At 40.7% G+C, this 17,916-nt stretch overlaps 1 protein-coding gene across 1 annotated transcript in view; it reads right to left on the minus strand.

Annotated features, from left to right (window-relative positions):
- The window catches only part of ADGRF2 (adhesion G protein-coupled receptor F2), a 28,080-nt gene extending 11,055 nt beyond the window's left edge, over nt 1-17,025 (minus strand). Inside the window, exons 1-6 of the mRNA XM_011960436.1 lie at nt 16,954-17,025; nt 12,461-12,503; nt 11,139-11,290; nt 9,968-10,201; nt 7,635-8,996; nt 3,214-3,255 (exon numbers count right to left, since the gene is read on the minus strand). Coding sequence (XP_011815826.1) covers nt 3,214-3,255; nt 7,635-8,996; nt 9,968-10,201; nt 11,139-11,290; nt 12,461-12,503; nt 16,954-17,025 — 1,905 coding nt within the window. The remainder of the gene's footprint in view (nt 1-3,213; nt 3,256-7,634; nt 8,997-9,967; nt 10,202-11,138; nt 11,291-12,460; nt 12,504-16,953) is intronic.
- Nucleotides 17,026-17,916: the final 891 nt, after the last annotated feature.

The following is a 17,916-nucleotide window of genomic DNA, read 5'->3' on the forward strand; positions in this document are numbered from 1 at the left end:
GGTATGGCTGTGTTTTTTTTTTTTTTTTTTCCTTGAGACGCAGTCTCGCTCTGTTATCCAGGCTGCAGTGCAGTGGGGCCATCTCAGCTCACTGCAACCTCCGCCTCCCAGGTTCAAGCAATTCTCCTGCCTTAGCTTCCCGAGTAGCGGGGATTACAGTCATGTGCCACCACGCTTGGCTACTTTTTTTTGTATTTTTAGTAGAGACGGGATTTCACCATGTTACCCAGGATGATCTCAATCTCCTGACCTCATGATCTGCCTGCCTCGGCCTCCTAAAAGTGCTGGGATTACAGGCATGAGCCACCTCACCTGGTCTAGCTTTGGCATTATTTTTATGGAGCACTTATGTAATCACTTCTCACAATTTGTCAATTATTCAAAAGACCTTTTCTAGAGGAAGAAAGTACTATACGACTGGACATGGTGGCTCATTCCTGTAATCCCAGCACTTTGGGAAGCCAAGGCAGGTGGATCACTTGAGGTCAGGAGTTCGAGACCAGGATGGTCAACATAGTGAAACCCCCCTCTCTACTAAAAATACAAAAATTAGCCGGGCATGGTGATGGGCACCTGTAACCCCAGCTACTCAAAAGGCTGAGGCAGGAGAATCGCTTAAACCCAGGAGGTGGAGGTTGCAGTGAGCTGAGATCATGCCAGTGCACTCCAGCCTTGGCAACAGAGCGACATCTCATCTCAAAGAAAAAAGTACTATACAACATAGCAACAGCCCATGAAATTCATCTTCCCTGACTAGGTCATCCTGTCCTTTTCTCTAAGTCTTGCCTGCTGAATACGGGCCCTCTTCTTATTTCTTCTATACAAAATATTATTCACCTTCCAAGGCCTTGTAGAAGTTCTGTGTTCACAATTCATATATGCCAAAGCCCTCCAGCTCAGGGTGGCTTCCCCTTTCCCTGCAGATGCCGTATTCTTTGTCACACACAGACCTCAAACCACCCGTCAGGGATGGAGGACAGTGTGCTCAAGGCCCCACTGAGATTTGTAAAGATATATTGGCACTTCTGCTTACATTTCTTTGTTCTCACCCTTTTTCACTTTTAGGTTTCACGACGTACGTAACACTTTTTAAGTTAATAATGAAGACATCTAGGGATATGTGCTCACTGTGTTTTACTAATCCTAAAAGTTTGAAGACTACTGGTATATACAACTTTTGGTCAATGAATCATGTATGGTCCTGTGACACTTTTAAATATTTACCTTTCATATCATAATTGTAAAGGTAAGAGGTTTTGATCTTGATAGATGTTTCCATGGCTTGGAGTTCTTTGCACATCTCACCTAACACTGGTAAACTAAGTAAAAATGCAGCTGCTGGTACTCTGGCTACAGATACTAGTTGTGGTTTTACAAATAATAGAAACATAATCCTGTGGCATATGACTGGGCAGTACCTTAAGTGCTTTGTGTTTTTACCTACAAAATTGCATTTGTTCTTTGCCATAATCTAATGGAGAAGGCAGAGAAAACATTATTATCTCTGCCTCCCAACTGGCTCTGTTGCCAGGCTGGAGTGCAATGGGGTGATCTTGACTCACTGCAACCTCTACCTCCCAGGTTCAAGAAATTTCCCTGCCTCAGTCTCCTGAGTAGCTCAGACTACAGACACATGCCACCATGCCTGGCTACGTTTTTGTATTTTTTAGTAGAGACGGGGTTTCGCCACATTGGCCAGGATGGTCTCTATCTCCTGACCTTTTAACAAACCTTTGATATTAATTTAATAGAATATTACTGGCAGTAGGCTGGGTGCAGTAGCTCATTCCTATAATCCCTGCACTTTGGGAGGCCAACATGGGTGTATCCCTCGAGCTCAGGAGATTGAGACCATCCTGGGCAACATAGGGAGACCCCATCTCTACAAAAACATTTAAAAATTAGCTGAGTGTGGTGGCATGTGTCTGTAGTTCCAGCTACTCAGGAGGCTGTCATGGGAGGATCACCTGAGCCCAAGAGGTTGAGGCTGCCGTGAGTCATGATGGTGCCACTGCACTCCAGTCAGAGTAATAGAGTGAAAGCTTGTCTCAAAAAAAAAAAAAAAAAAAAAAAATTAACATGTCCTTTTCTCTAAGTCTTGCCAGCTGAATACAGGTGCTCTTCTTATTTAGTAAAAAATAAATAGTAAAACATAAATAAATAAGCAAACAAACAAGAAACTCTGCAGTGAAGGTGGGGTGCTTGGGGGAAGGAGTAGATTATGTTTTTGTTTGTTTGAGGTTTTTTGTTTGGTTTTGTGAATCCAACCTGGTACTGTTCCTTTTTATTTTTATTTATTTATTTACTTTAATTGACAGAAGGGTTTTGCATTTATATCTGAGAGGGTTGTTTGCATTACTTTTTCCAGAAGGTAGTATGGTACAATGGAAAGAGGGTGATTTTAGAAGCCTGAATAAACATTTGAGGGGTTGTTCCTTTGCTTGGTTTTTATTTGTTTTCAGTGCTCATCACTTATCAAGACTCATCTGTATTTGAAGAGTTTCTTTTCTTGACTCCAATGCTGTTCAAGATACAAGTAGGAACTCACACTTCCACCCAACCTTGCAGCTAAGACATGACCATGTGACCTGAACTCAGCCAATCAGACATGACAATGAATAAATGCGGGTGCTGGTGTACTAGACAGGCAGGGTGAGGCGATCTCCCAGGCAGCAGTAGCAGCAACTCTGGCTTAAGTGTTTACTGCCTGACATTGGCCTGGTGAGCTGTGCTATCTGTGCCCAGCAAAGCAGGGAAGAGCAATGGTATCTCTTGTGGAGCATTTCTGTGGTGTGCATTGGTAACTATTCCTGGAGCAGAGCCTCCAAAACTCCAAGCCAAAGAGATCCTCCCAAAGATAATACTGCAAGATTTAATAAGTTCCTTTTCTGCTTCAACTAGTCAGAGTTGGTTTCTGTACTGATCTTGAGCAAGTTGTTCACTCTGAGTCTCAGTTTCCTCATCTATAAAATTGAAAATAGCAATACCTACAATTGTTTTAAGAATCAGCACTAATGTACATAAAACATTCATTCCCATGAGAACTTGCAAGCTGGTCAATATCATTTGCATTGTAAAGAGCAGTGATCCAGGCTTCATACATCTGTAAAATGACTGAAGTGAGAGTTTTTTAATAAATAGCCTTTACAAGCCTTTACATGGCCAAGTACTGATAATACAGAAAAAGCAACAAGAAGAATTTACATTCAGTACCTTTGGATCCAGGATGGTTCCAAACACTAGGATGAAGAAGCCCTGGGAAACACAGAAGAGGGAAGAAGAGTCATTTACAAAAGAATGATGATGATAAAACATACTCTCGGTTATTACCAATTCCTATTTTGATAAAAAGAAAACAATTTTATGAAATCTCTTAATTTATCATCCTTAGATCACAACACCTAGATTCATTCAATGAATATTGATGAGTGTCTTCCATATGCCAGTCACTGTAGAGGTACCTCAGTAAACCAAAGAGACCAAGGTCTCTACGTCATACAGGAATATTTTTAAACTTTCCTTTTAAGTTGAGCAAATTAAAAGTGTTTTCACTTAGCAGGAGCTGGGCCTCTGAACTGAATATAATGACCCAAGAAAGAGTCAGAGGAGGTGTTGGGCAACGAATACAGGCTTGCCGTCCTTGAACAGTGAGTAAGATAAGCTTCCACAGAAAAGAGCAGAAACAGCTGTTGCTCAGCTTCCCAAAACACTTTCAGCCTCCTTCCTCATCCACTACAAAGAATATTATAAAACTTGCAAAGAAAAGTCAAGTGTATACATCCTCAAAAACTTAATGACTTTAAATAGATTGAGTTTCTAAGCACATGACAAGTATTCCCAATATGATGATGTAGAAGGAATTAATTAGCTTTCATATCTTTTATTTTCCATACCAAAAAAAAAAACATATAAAACCCAAAACAGTTTGTTCCTCTATAGCTATAGTCCATTTGAAGTTTTTACTTCTGTTTCACATACATTGATACAAAACCCTCCTTGAGGAAGGTATGGCAAGTTGTAGTTGCATTTTTCAGTTAAGGAAAAGGAAGTTGAGATTCAGCATTCAAAATGTGATAGACAGGAACATTCATCAGAAAACAATTTCTCCTAAATGTGCAGTTACTCCATCCATGGCTCACCTGAAAAGGTGAGATATGACCTTTTATTTAGGAATACCCTTGCTAAGCTGCTCTGACTTCATAAGTGAGTGTGAACTCTTACCTGATCTTACCTACCCAGAAGCCTGTTAAGGGGCATGGGTTTTATACAGCTGGCACCATAAAGATGTTATGACCTGGTATTCATTGCTGAGAACAATACCAAATCTACCACTATTTGGTAAAAGCCCAGATGAGAGGTGGAGAACTTTACAGGGACCAGTGTACATCCTTGCAGCTAATCCAGTCCCCCAAACACACTAACGTACACCTTTCTATTCGGCCAGTCCAACCCTCAAAAGCTTAATCTCCGTGTAGCTTTTATGAGATTGTTCTTCTGTGTAACACTCTGAACCTACAAGGTAATTATTATAATCTCTTATTGTATCTGCTACAAAAAAATTATTATTGTCATGGTCCATTAGGTTGCAAAGTTATCATTCTTATAAGGCCCCATTCTGACAAATATATTCCAGCCTGATTTTGGTACTAGGAATACATTTCAAGTCAGGATCTCCATTAATTTGGCCCAGGAATTATATTTTTTAAAGATCTGGGAACCACAATTCTAGCATGCTTTTTTCTACAAATATGCTGATGGCTAATATTCTTTGGCTAAAGAACTAAGAGGAATTTCTCTCCTTGTAAGATTTTTAATTCCTTGGGGTTGGTCTATCTATATTTGTATCTGCAACATTAAGCATAATGCTTGGCACAAAATAAGTAATAAATGTGGTGTCTCTTCATTTGAGTGTATATATGTGTTTAATTTCTTTATTATGCAACCTGCACTTTTATAGTCATGTAACATGACTATAAACATGAGTTTAACATGACTTTATAAACATGTAACCGGGAAATACTCCACTAGGATCACTTTTCGTTGGCCTGTGCACGTTAGATAAAGTTATGCAAAATACCTTTCAGAAGATTTGGATTAAAAGATTGGCCCTAAAGTTTAGTATCTGGTTGAGAAGGGAAGAAGGAATATACCCAACAAACAATTCACCAGTAGCAGCTTTTTTGCATTTCTTTTAGTAGGTAAAGCACAGTTTGGACAGGTTAATTTCAAGGTGTTCTCCCAGGTTTTGGTATATGTGCTTTATTTTTTCCCACCAAAATAGCTATGAGGGAGTCCTAAAAAATTCACCCAGCCCACAATCACTCTTAGTAAATACAAGAGTAGGATGCCAACCAGAACTTATGGATGGACAAGGGGGGTAGTCGAGGCAGCAACTGACACCGTAATAAAACCTCTCTAGTAAAGAGGATGGGTGAGTTTTAAAACTACTGCAGATATTCCCCTGGGGCTAAGACCAGGAAATCTTTACAAGAGTCTTCTTCCCACATCCTCTGGGCCTCTCAATATGTTTCGGAATCTCTCCCCTCTGTCTGTGCTCCATCAGCCTCTGCTGCTGCCCCTCATCTCATCCTAAGACTCCACTTCTCCTGCTTTTTATACCCAGTTGGTTGTGTCTCCCATCTCAGTAGATCCATGGCTCCTCTCTCTCCTCCCTCAGAGGATGCCCTGATCCAGTGATATGCTAGTAAATGGCAATAAACTCTCCTTATTTGTAGTGTTTGCCAATCTCTATAGTTAATTACCCCCACCATGGCCTATTTGAATCTTGCCCTGTGACATCGTTGAGCATGGATTTAGGAAGAGATGGGCAGTAGCACATCATTGTACAGATTTTCCACCATGCAGACACAATAGAGGCAAGTAACCTCAAGAGAAAAGGTAGACAAATAATTAGGAAGTGATGAGTTCTGAGGATACATGGCCTTTACTTTTAACCCAATTTGTTTAATTGCAAGTCTATATGATTTAATTGTTATTGATGACTGTGTTCACAGCCAGCTCAGAACAATCCTGAAAATACAATAGGCAGCTCCTTGTGAGTCAATAGAGGCCAGCACCAACACAGCACTGCCCAGTGCCCCCCACTGGCCTCACCAACACTTTGTTCTCAGCTCCTCACTGCCCTGTCTGCATTGGTGTTTAGGTAGGCCCCTCCCTGCTCCTTACTGGGATTCAAGGCAGAAATGAAATTGAAAGCACAAGTGATCCTACAATGACAGGTAAAGGTGCTCAAGATATCAAAATGCAAGTGCTCACAGCCTTGTCCAAAACAAACCTCACAGGGAAGATGGCCCTAAGGGAGACAAGAGAAGGAAAATACTGTGGAGTGAGTTATGAGCTCAGGAGGGGTTTATGAAAAATAGGGTTTTTACCCAAGTCTTTTCAATGACTAGTTTTGTAAACATGCATAAAGCAACTTATAACTACAAAAAGCTATACAAATGTAGGATACAATTAATATTTTCTATAAAAGCGCAGAAAAAGTAGAGACTCAAAATATGAGATACCCTTATTATTATTAACTTTGTTCTTCAAGACATCAAAGTGTTTATTATAAAGTGAAATCATTTATACATAAATTCTGAAAAAGGAAAATGAGAAGATACTTGACTTAAGGTATCTATTAGCAATTAGGTGAAGCACTTACTTGAAAATAGTCTTACTGGCTACCGCATACATTCAGATAAAAAGATAATGTTTTAGATACCTTTAGAAAAAAGCTTGCTTTTCAATTAGTTGCTATCTACATATTAACATTCAATATAATAAACTTTGGATCATTCACACATTATAACATAAAAATTGGAAAAAAAACAAAATTTCCATCAAGAAGGAAATTATTGAATATGGAATGCTATGCAGCCATTAAAGACATATTCATACATAATGAGCTGGTAAAATTCTAGCACATATTTTTAAGTGCAAAAGCAAGTTACACAATAATATACATTGTTTTAACCCCTGTGTTATGTGAAAATATATTTGTATGAGCATAGAAAATTTGGCAAAGGATGCACATGAAACTGTGAACATTGCTTAATTCATCTAGTGTGATAAGAGAAGAGAGGAGAAACTATCTTCCATACTTCTCAGTATAGCTTGCCATGTTAAAATAAGATGGTTTCCAATGGTAGCTAAAAATTCTAAGTGGAAGGAAATGTAATAAATGTGCAAACTTTAATACCTCCAGTTATATACCTAAATTTTGGGGAAGGTGTTATTGCTTAATTTTTAAACCATAACAACTTAGCCTATTACTAGGCTGTCTATGGTCTTTGGATCATTTTAGTACTTGATCCTTTCCCATTCACCATTTAATTTCATTTTCCAAACACTCCCATAAAGTGTACAGTATGCATTCATTTTATATGTGAGGAAAATATGGCTCGAAAAAGTTGAGTAAATATCCCAAGATCATGTTATACATTATTAATAAACGAAAGAGTCAGGATCCAAATCCAGGTCTCTCTGGAACAAAAGTTTATTTCCCCACTCCATATGCTATTCCAAATCCACTGGCTTTTACATAGAAATCTAATGCCACAAGCTCCTAATCACAGAACATCTTCACGAATTCCCTCACTTTGGACTTGGTCAGAAGCATCTGGACTTACCTGGAATGCATTGAGCAGGGAGAAGATAATGTGGAAGGCCATGGATCTGTCATCGATGACGGTGGCTACTCCAAATCCCCAGGTCAGTCCCAGAAGTGGTGTGAGGATGGCAATGTTCTTGCTGATTTTCACAATGGTTCTCACTTCCTGGAACATGGAATTGCTGATGGCAGGTCGCTGGGTCTTGACAATCACCAGTGTGACTGTGATCAGGTTTACCACCACGATGGCCAAAGCTGGGACCACGAAAGCCAGAAGGGCTCTGGTCATATCCCAGTTGAGCCAGCAGGCCTCAGGTCGTAGATAGCCTTTGCCAGGTTCAGTGGCAGCAACCGTGATGGCAGCAATGACCAAAGGGCATCCATAGCCCACTGAAAACAGAGATGCCACCAGGACCGACTTGGGCAAGGTATGGAAAACAATCATGATTCCATAGAGGATAAGGAGTGCCTTGGCAAACATCCAGAAAAATACAGAAAGGTAAAAGAGATGAACAAAAAATGTGGCTGCCACACATCCCTTGTGGTGTGTTATTGGACCACTAAGAAAGGAAGCTACAATGAACCACACATCAGCCATCAGCAAAGTGGCTGCAATGTTAACAATGCACACATGGCGTAAATAGGTGATCTCTGTCTTTGTCACTTGGCTCCAGACTAGGACCTCAATGGACAAGCAAAGGATCAGGCTGCAAATAGAAATGCCCAGGCCTACATATGTGATATAAGTCAGGATCAGACTCTCTAAGATGTGAGGTGACATAAGAATTGAGAAAGAGGTAAACAACTTGCTTGGCCTACATTTGCAAACAGCTTGCTGGGAGTTTTCTTGAATCATTTTGCAGGCCTCCTGGTCCCATCTGTTCTCCACAGAGTGCCAGCCAACACACTGTGTCCTCCTCTCCTCCGACTTGCTGATCTTTTCAAAAATTAGTGAGATTCTTTTAAGTTCCTTGGGCAAAATGACAGATAGGACAAGCCCATTTATAGTAACATTTTCCAAAAGACTGGCTTCCAAAATAGCCCCAATAGTTGGAAATGCAATGCTGATGACCTGAGAAGGGGAAGGCACCTTCCAAAGTTCATCTCTGCTGATCAACACTCTCCCAGTGACTTCATTGCTGGTATCATTAACTCTCATCGAAAAAGTGAAATTTTTTCCAATGTTATCTCCAGATATAGTGGTGCCCATAGTATGAATGAAGACATCTGGTATGTCAACGGGATATTTATCTATGAATAGCCTTCTTGCAAAGGAGTTGACTGAGTGCAGTAGGATATAGCTGCTGTTTCTGTCAGGAATGAAAGTCCAGTTGGAGATGCTTTTGCTATTAAGAATGTGGTTGGCTATGGTGCTGTAACTCTGACAATAAAGAACCAGTGTTAGTACTGAGCAACTCTCTGAAACTGCCAGCGCATTCAACACTCACTTTTATAAAGCATGCTCCTCCAACCAGCAACCTAAGCATACTCTGGGAACTTCTTAGCAATATAGAATCTCAGATCCCACCCCAGACTTAATGAATCAGAATGTGCATCTTAGTAAGATCCCCAAGTGACTTGCATGTACACTGAAGTTTGACTTAGATGATAGAGCTACAAAGGAATTGCCTCACCATGCCCTCCTCCATTTATACAATGGCCTCCTGTGAGCCAGGCCACTGGACAGCTTTCCACATGCTCCTGTCTATCATTCCCTCCACATCACACCTAGGCGAAACTAGCAACTTGCTTACCCCGCTCAGAGAACCCATCACGTGTTTAACCTCTGTTGCATCCCAAATGCATTGCAGGGCCCTATACAAGAACATAATAAATTGGAAATTCACCCTGGAGTCTGAATCTACTTTTTATTATCTTTGCTTTGAAGATCAAAACCAAGCAAAATGGATCCAGTTCTATTTCATGTTTCTGCAATGGATAGGTATGGCTGTGTTTTTTTTTTTTTTTTTTTCATTCAATTATTTTCCATTTTAGCAACCTATCCTAACTCACAAATGAAAATAAGAAAAGTCTTTCTCTCTCCAAAACAGAATGTTTCTTAAATGTATTCAGTAGCCAAAAGATGCATTGGTAAATCATACTCCAAAGTTCACTACAGTACCAAGTAAGTGCTCTCTATAAATATTTGTTGATTAAATATGTTTACTTTTTCCATTCATTTATTCATCCTTTCTTTAATGAATATTTACTGAACACTTGCTTTGCTAGACATTAGAAATACTGATGTGAAAGAATGGTTCCTAGTCCCTGAGAAGCTCACATAATACTCCAACTAACCTGCATTCCTTTCCCACTGAGATAATGTTCTTCCAAGTATTCAGGAACACTCACCCACATCTTTTCCTCATCAACACCTGTCCATATTGCTGTTGATATGTTGTGTAAGAGCTGCACAATTATGGCAATGTTTCCTGGTATCCGGGGTGACTGCTGAATGCCTCTGATTACACAAGACAAATCTGTGGGACACTTTTGTAGCAACATATCTGATATGGTCTCAGACTTTCCAGTATATACACTTATTTTTATATTGTCTTCAAATGGCTGAACCAAATGTGAATCCTCCTACGATATGGCAAAAAGAAAAAAATTTGTATAATTTTTATTTTTGTGTTAAATGTAAAAGTACCTTTACTAAAACTTAGGACAGCCTAACATAATGTTTTTCTGTTTTACACTTTCCGAGTTACATCTGCTGTCAAATAACTTGACCAATACCGAGTTGCATGAACCAGCAAATAAAAGTCCCTACTTCCCATCTACCTATTCTTTAATCCCCCCTCCCCAAATAACAACTGTTATCTTCAGCATATCACTTCAGATAACCTGTATATATAGAAATTTCTAGTACCATTTAAGCTTATTTGTAATATTTATGAAGGGCAAATCATGAGTGATGAGTCTATCTTAAAAATAGAAATTTGAAACTCGATTTGGATGAATCAACGGGAACACCAAGACTGAAAATAGCAATAGAAAGTATCTCCCATAGATTCAGACTCTGGTTCCCATACTTTAAGGCAGGGGTGGCAAACTATGGACCCAGACTGGCTGCCTGGTTTTTGCAAATAAGGTTTTACTGGAATGCAACCCGCGCATTAATTTAAACACTATCCACAGCTGATTTCATGCTACAATGGTAGGGTCGAGGAGGCACGACAGAGACCATGTGACCCACAAAGCCTGAAATATTTCTGTCTGTCACTTTACAGACGTTTACTAACCCTTGCTTTAGAGGACCCCCTTCTGGCCCTCCTGCAGCCTGCCCCTTCACATGGCCAGGAGTCCATGAACACAGACTTTCACATACTCAAAGTTTAGAAGGCTATTTTTGCATAGAAAATGAGACTAGTGGATGCTGATCTATTCAGCCATCCCTACACGCTGCTCTGCCACATGCTCATCCTCTCGCTTACTGAGGGCAATATCCACTGCCAAGGGGAGGCTCCACTGTGCTCATACAGTGCACATCAGAATCCATATTGCAAAGAAAAGATATTACCTCAAAGATGTTGACGGCATTAAGAGTCCGACAGGTGTCAGTGATCTTGTGCCATGTCTCTTTCCTGCATGAAAACCCCATATTTCCCTGAGTGTCTGGAGGGCAAGGTTGAGTACACTGGGAGTTGTCTGTACAGACACCATCGCATACACCTGGGAAAATGAAAGGAGATCAGATGGGAAAGTCTGGGCTCTGGGCCCATTGGGCCAGTCACCAAGGTGTCACTGCCAGTGACAGCACATAAATACTGAAGACATCAGTGTCTTCTCTTCCTAAAGCAGAGGAAGACTGAAATGGATCAGTGGTCATCATCTATTTTAGCAACAAAATTTTATTGTTTCCAACAAAATCTTATCCTGAACTGCAATGTATAAAATAGATAAAAGTGGAACATGGCCAGGTGCAGTGGCTGACACCTGTAATCTCAACACTTTGGGAGGCCAAAGTGGGCAGATCACGAGGTCAGGAGTTCGCGACCAGCCTGGTCACATGGTGAAACTCCATCTCTACTAAAAATACAATATATTAGCTGGGCATAGTGGCGTGTGCCTGTAATCCCAGCTACTCGAGAGGCTAAGGCAGGAGAACTGCTTCAATCCAGGATGCAGAGGTTGCAATGAGCTAAGATTGTGCCACTGCACTCCAGCCTGGGAGAAAGAGTGAGACTCTGTCTAAAAAAACAACAACCAAAAAAATCTGGAACTGTCCCAGGTGAAGTGAGAGGGACAAACCCACAGTGTAGTCCACTAGGTCACTCTCACACCCTCACAGGGACCCCTGAATACTTCCTCAGACCCCTGAAGCTCCCCAGATCAACTCTAGTTGGAATCCACTGCTTCTAATGTTTTCTAAGAAGTCTCTCAGCTCAGGAACTCTATAATATGTTATATCATCAATGACTTCTCACAGACCTGTTTTAGCCACTGGACCAGTTTGAATGGGCTCAATCCAAAGGATCTATGGCAAAGAATTCTCAGACAAGGATGGAGCAGAGGGTACTGGCAGGAGAGAGGAACAGGGTGGGGTGAAATGTACAATTTACTACTATGCTCACTACCTGGGTGGGATCATTCGTACACCACACCCCAGTGACACGCAATTTGCCAGTGTAACAAACCTGCACGTGTACCCCCTAATGTAAACGTCAAAAAGAGAAAAAAGGCAAAGGTACAATTTAATATGAAGGAAAAAAATCAGAGTCCAAATGCAAGTCATCAAGGATTCCATCTGCCATGCCACAGGACAGAGGGCTGAGAATGGCCCTCTATTACAATAGATGGACAGTAAAACTTCCACGCGATAAGCAACTGCTGCCAACATACCGTATGGCCTGGCAGGCACCTTCTCCCTGCTTTTGCTGGCAGCCTAGAAAGGGAAAATCAAAATTTGCATCAAAATCAATTGATATGCTAGCCCAACAGCTCACTTTAGTCACAAACAACTACAGTTAAATTAACTATGATACCAGCATAGCCCACCCAAAGCTGAGTCCATGAATTACGGCTCCTCCGTGACCCCATTTTCCCTTCAGCCTGGACCACTTTCTCTCCCACTGCTACCCAGTAGGAGCACTCGTCTCTCTCCAGTAAGAAGAGTCTATGTTCTATCCAGGAAACACGTTATGAGCAGAAGTGGATTGAGAGGGAACCTGACGAAGGTTAAGCCTCAGAGAGCCTTGCTCAAATGGGACCTTTTGAAGCCCTAGGAAAGGATCTAGCAATGAGCAGATTGCTCTCCTCTCATGCTCAACAAGCAGATCATCTCATGTGTTCTTGTGATCATACGTTTTATTAAATTCTCAAAAGCAAAATGTTTTAACCACCTACCATCTGTTAAGACCATCATTTTGTGCCATTTCAGTTCTGCCTCCTTCATACTCTCTCATTTTGGGTATCACTAGAGAAGCCATATCTATCCACGGATTCTGGACAAGTTAAGCTGGGATACATTTAGTTTGAATTTAGTAGGATATAGTTATGTAGTTTCCAGTCACTTCTACATTACAATGAGAACATCAACACTTAAGTGATATCAATTCCAAGAACATTTACAATTATTCACAGAACAAGAAAATTCTAAGTTCCCTGATACCTTGCAGCTCACATATGAAATAAATTGGATAGAATTTTCCCAAATTTGATAACAGTCCTACATGCTTACATGCCATTACTAAAAATAAATTAGAAACTGAAAGATACTTTTCTAAACTAGGAATAATAAGAAACAAATTTGATCAATAATGCTGGAGGAAAGACTGAATAATATTTCTATTCTCTCTATAGAAAAAACAATAAGATCATGCAAGTATGCAGTCAAAAATGTAGGAACTAAAAGGTGGGCATTTCATTAATAAAAAATATTGTTTTATTACTGAATAATGCTAAATAACACTATCCAGCATTTCTAAATTTGAAATTTGTTGTGATTCCTTTTCTCATTCTAAATAAATTTTCACTTTCCCCTTAGTTTTGTATGTGTAATATTGCATTCTTTTTCCTTAGGAGAATTCCCCCAAAACCTAGCTCCCCCATACCATGAGCATCTCCATGAGTCCTAATTAGAACCCCCTCTTTGTCCCATCCATTGAGACCATATCCGACCCTTCACTAAGAAAGTGCCACAGAGTGGTCAAGGGATGTACTGTGGGAGTAGACAACCTGGGTTCAAATCTCAACACCAACATCTGAGACCTTGGGAAACTTTATCCCTCTGAGCCTCGGTTTCCTCTTCCATAAAGTAGAGTAGGAACTATAGTACTATAATTGTATGATACTTGCCCTAGAGCATGTTTACGAGGAATAAATGCGCTCATCTATGAAAAGCACTAGGAATGGGCTCTAAGAATACTATAAGTCTATTTAAGAATTTACTACTGTTATTACTCTGCACATAAACTTACGAATGTCAAACGTCAATTACATACGAAGCTCAAGTTTCTCCCTTCCAAGAGATCTTTCCTGATCCAGTTCTGTACATGATACATCTTTTCCTCTGGTTCCTACAGGGATCCTCATCCATAGAGCCATACACACATTCAATGCTTGGCATATTCTCACCTGACCTGCCATTTTGCTATCTGATCTTTGTTATAGAAGCATATTAACTCCTCAATTAAATCACAAGTTCCTTAAGAACATGTACTGTGTATTGTGCTTCAGTATATTCCTCCAAGTAGCTAGTTTAGTGTCTTGTGCATATGTGTGTATGCATATATACATTTTAGTATGCATATATATACACTGACATATATGTTCATGTGTGTATATGTGTGTGAGGAGAGAGAGAATGACTCAGTTTTCTTGCTTCTGCACCAGAATAGTGTTTCCTAGTGGCTGAGAAGAGCCTTGACCCAATTACTGCAACTTGGGCTCCAAGTTCTAATCCATTGAGGAAGAAATTGGATATTCACTGACACAGCTCTGTGACTAACTCTTGGGGTTCATGCCAACTCATGGGGTTCTTCTTCACAACCTTACTTCTCTTTATGTTATCAAGAAACAAAGCTGAATATTCCCTCTTTTCTCTACTGAATAAGAACTTGTGGGGTATCTGAATTGAGCTTTTGGGATCTCTCCGAAGTCAAGAAAGTATCACTGAGGATTCATATCTGTGAAATCACCGACAGAAGATGACTTTTCATTTTCTAGTGCAGAGAATCAAGCCTTATTTTATAAGTTGAAGAATTAAAATTCTTGCACCAAACAAGAATGCTAAAATAACATCTTCAGAATTTTGGAAGACTTTATAGATCATCCAATCCAGCCCTCTTATTTTACAGTTAAGGAAAATGAGGCTTGATATTGCGGTGATTTGTACAAGTCCATGCAGGAAATGCCCCTTACAGCTAGGATGAGAACTTAGATCTCCTGAGTCTACAATATTGTTTTTTCTAAACAGCCAGCCTGTGTCCAAGGGCAACAGGCAGAGGGGATGAGTGGAAGGAAATACAGGCATCTCAAGATACTCAACACCATCTTGATAGGACCACGGTGTTCAATGCACTGTGATAAATGCACTTATAGGTCAACAACTCTGGATGACATTTGGTCCATTAAATAAACTCTAGTGAAGTCACATTACATTTATCATGTATATGGGCAGAAAACCATGATATTCTGTTTACTTGTAGTTCTGAAAACTCTGCCTTCTTAAGGGAAGGATCTGATTAATTTCTTCCCATCTAATTTGCAGAGCACATCACATACGCCTCTGGTTATTTCATTTCTAGTGTAGCATCCAGTATAGATTACTTTAGCTTGGGATATCAACCGTCCCCGACCTAATACTGTGAAAAAAAGAGGCTTGCAAACAGGCAACCTGCTGAACCTGCTGAGCTGCCTGGGTGCATAGGCAGGTCAGGAGCCAGCAGTATCAGCAGCTCAGCAGCTCAGCACCCAGTAGCTTGTCTAATGAGAAGAGAAGGATAGAGTGTTCCCAGTAAGGTAAATCCCAATGATCAAGAGAAACAAAGCCATCCTCCCATGCTCTACCTACTGTCCACGTTCTGTCTTGTAGAAAAGTGTGAATGCAGAAACGGAATGAAAGGAGGAATTAGTAACAAGCTGTAGGGTTGACAGCCTTCAGGAAATGGTCTTTCCAAGAGTCTCTAACTTCTCCCAGAAACCAGGTACCTGTTTAGTATTAGTGGGGAAGAGGAGCCATGCAGAAGATTCCCATGCAAAGACAAACTAACTTGAGGGTAAAGTAAATATCATTTGAAAAACTCTTGGAAGGAACTTCCAAAGTCTTTTTTTCCTAAAAAGGATCTTGTTAAGAAGACATCCATTAAAACGGATAGATCAAGAAGCAGAGAATCTGAAAACAGGGGTTCTGGCCTTGGCCCTGTAACTGAGTAAGTATGTACTTCAAGCAAATCACATCTCACACCATGGGTCTCCATCCCCCCAACTGCAAAATAAGGGAGTGGAGTTTCACCAGTTGATCTCAAAACTCCCTTCCAGAACTTGCAGTCAAATAATAGTACTCTCTTCAGAAGATGCTCAAATGTTTTCATGTATCCTCTCTCAAGTGCTCCTCCACAGCTTATTTTAAATGAGTAACTAACAGGGAAATTAAAATTACTTCTGGTGTCAGGAAAAATATTTCAGAAAGAGCCATAGGGCCCCCTGTCCTACAAAATTTAAAATAGTCCATTGCCAGAAACTCTGTACCAGTGAGACCTCGCTTCACCACTGCCTGAGTTGCTCCTTCCAGCTCCTTCTAGCTCCTTCTAGCTCCTCATTGCTCCTTCTAACCCATTCATGGTTATGGTTTCTTATGGGAGTTTCTTCAAGTTTCTTATGGGAGATGTTTCTTATGGGAGTTTCTTCAGGTTTCTATCAGGTTTCTTATGGGAGATGCTATTGCCATTTTGGATGGGACAGTGCTTCATTATGCCAGGCCATTCCTAGGCCCTACCTCTAAATGCCACTAATACCTCCTGGTCATTGTGGCAACCGTTACCACCCCCACATTTTCAAGTGCCCCCAGGAAATGGTACCACCCTGGTTATGAAGAACTGAAACATTCACTATCAGAAGATATAGAACAAAGTATTTATTACTCTTAAATCACTTGAGCCTCATTGCATCTCAGGAACTCATGGGAAAAGGCTGAGAGAAAAACAATGTGTAGCTATTGGCTAAAGTGGGTTTTGGTTAGCTGTAGTTGTAATCACTTCTGGCTGGGCCGCTCTATCACCATCTTTTCCCTATACTTCAGCTCTCTGGTAACTGAGAGCTGGTAGCTGATGGATTTTTTTTTGTCCATTTGCTTTCCCCACCAGTTCATCCTCCTCTCCTTCCCCTTTTCTTACCTGGGACAATGTCCTACATGACTCTGTGGGCAAAAGAAACACCAAGCAGTACAGCAAAAGTGTATGAGTCATTGTCTTCCACACAGCTGACTTTCTTGTTTCTACAAGAATAAATAAAAAGGCAAAATGTCTCCAATTTGAAGCTTTCATAGGTTCCATGCCACTACAGACCCAATCAGTTCACCTATGAGACTGGGCAGTCTTCCTCTTCCATGCTGCCTACTCAGACCTTTCTGCTCCAGAGGCAGTGTCCTGTGGCCTCCCATTGACTTCGTTCTCTAGGAGGCTGCAGTGAGAGCACAGGCAGCATTGGGAGACACAGGCAATTGCTGAGATATCGCCCACCCTCTACTGTTAGCTTGCACGTCACTCCTAACATGAGAACCCCTCCAAAGGAAGCTACTGCCTGCCAGATTTCACCTTGCCCGCATGGATATAATAAATAACAGCCTGTATTCAGGGAGCAGGAATGATGCTTCAGTCTCTGGGTTAGGCAGGGCTGAGAAGTCTGTGAATGGCTACAGTAGAAGATGAGCTGGGGTTCCTATGGGCAAACTCAGCCTAGAAATATCTTTTGAAGAGGCTTGGCCTATTATTCCTCACTCCCACCTAACTCTGGAGTCGTATATTCATAGGTAACTGGTGATTTCTTCAAAACTGATCTTGAGCATGATCTGTTATTGTTATTTCTACCAGGACTGATATCAAAACTAAACTGATTCCTCGACACCTAGAACAGTGCTCGACACATGGTTGGCATACAGTATATTCAGTAAAGAAGGAGGAAGGTAGGGAGGAGGGATGGAGGGGAGGTGGGTGGGAAGAGCTCATAATTTGCATCAGGGTCTGTGCTCTACAGGGGACCCACCTAAGCTAAGAAATTTAGTATTATACTTTAACAATGTTAATATATTTCATCTTGAGTTGAGATCATCCTTGAAAGTGATTTGCTGTTTCTTCACT

This window comes from Colobus angolensis, unplaced genomic scaffold (assembly GCF_000951035.1).
Source record: "Colobus angolensis palliatus isolate OR3802 unplaced genomic scaffold, Cang.pa_1.0 Scaffold51, whole genome shotgun sequence".
In the NCBI taxonomy this organism is placed as follows: Eukaryota; Metazoa; Chordata; class Mammalia; order Primates; family Cercopithecidae; genus Colobus; species Colobus angolensis.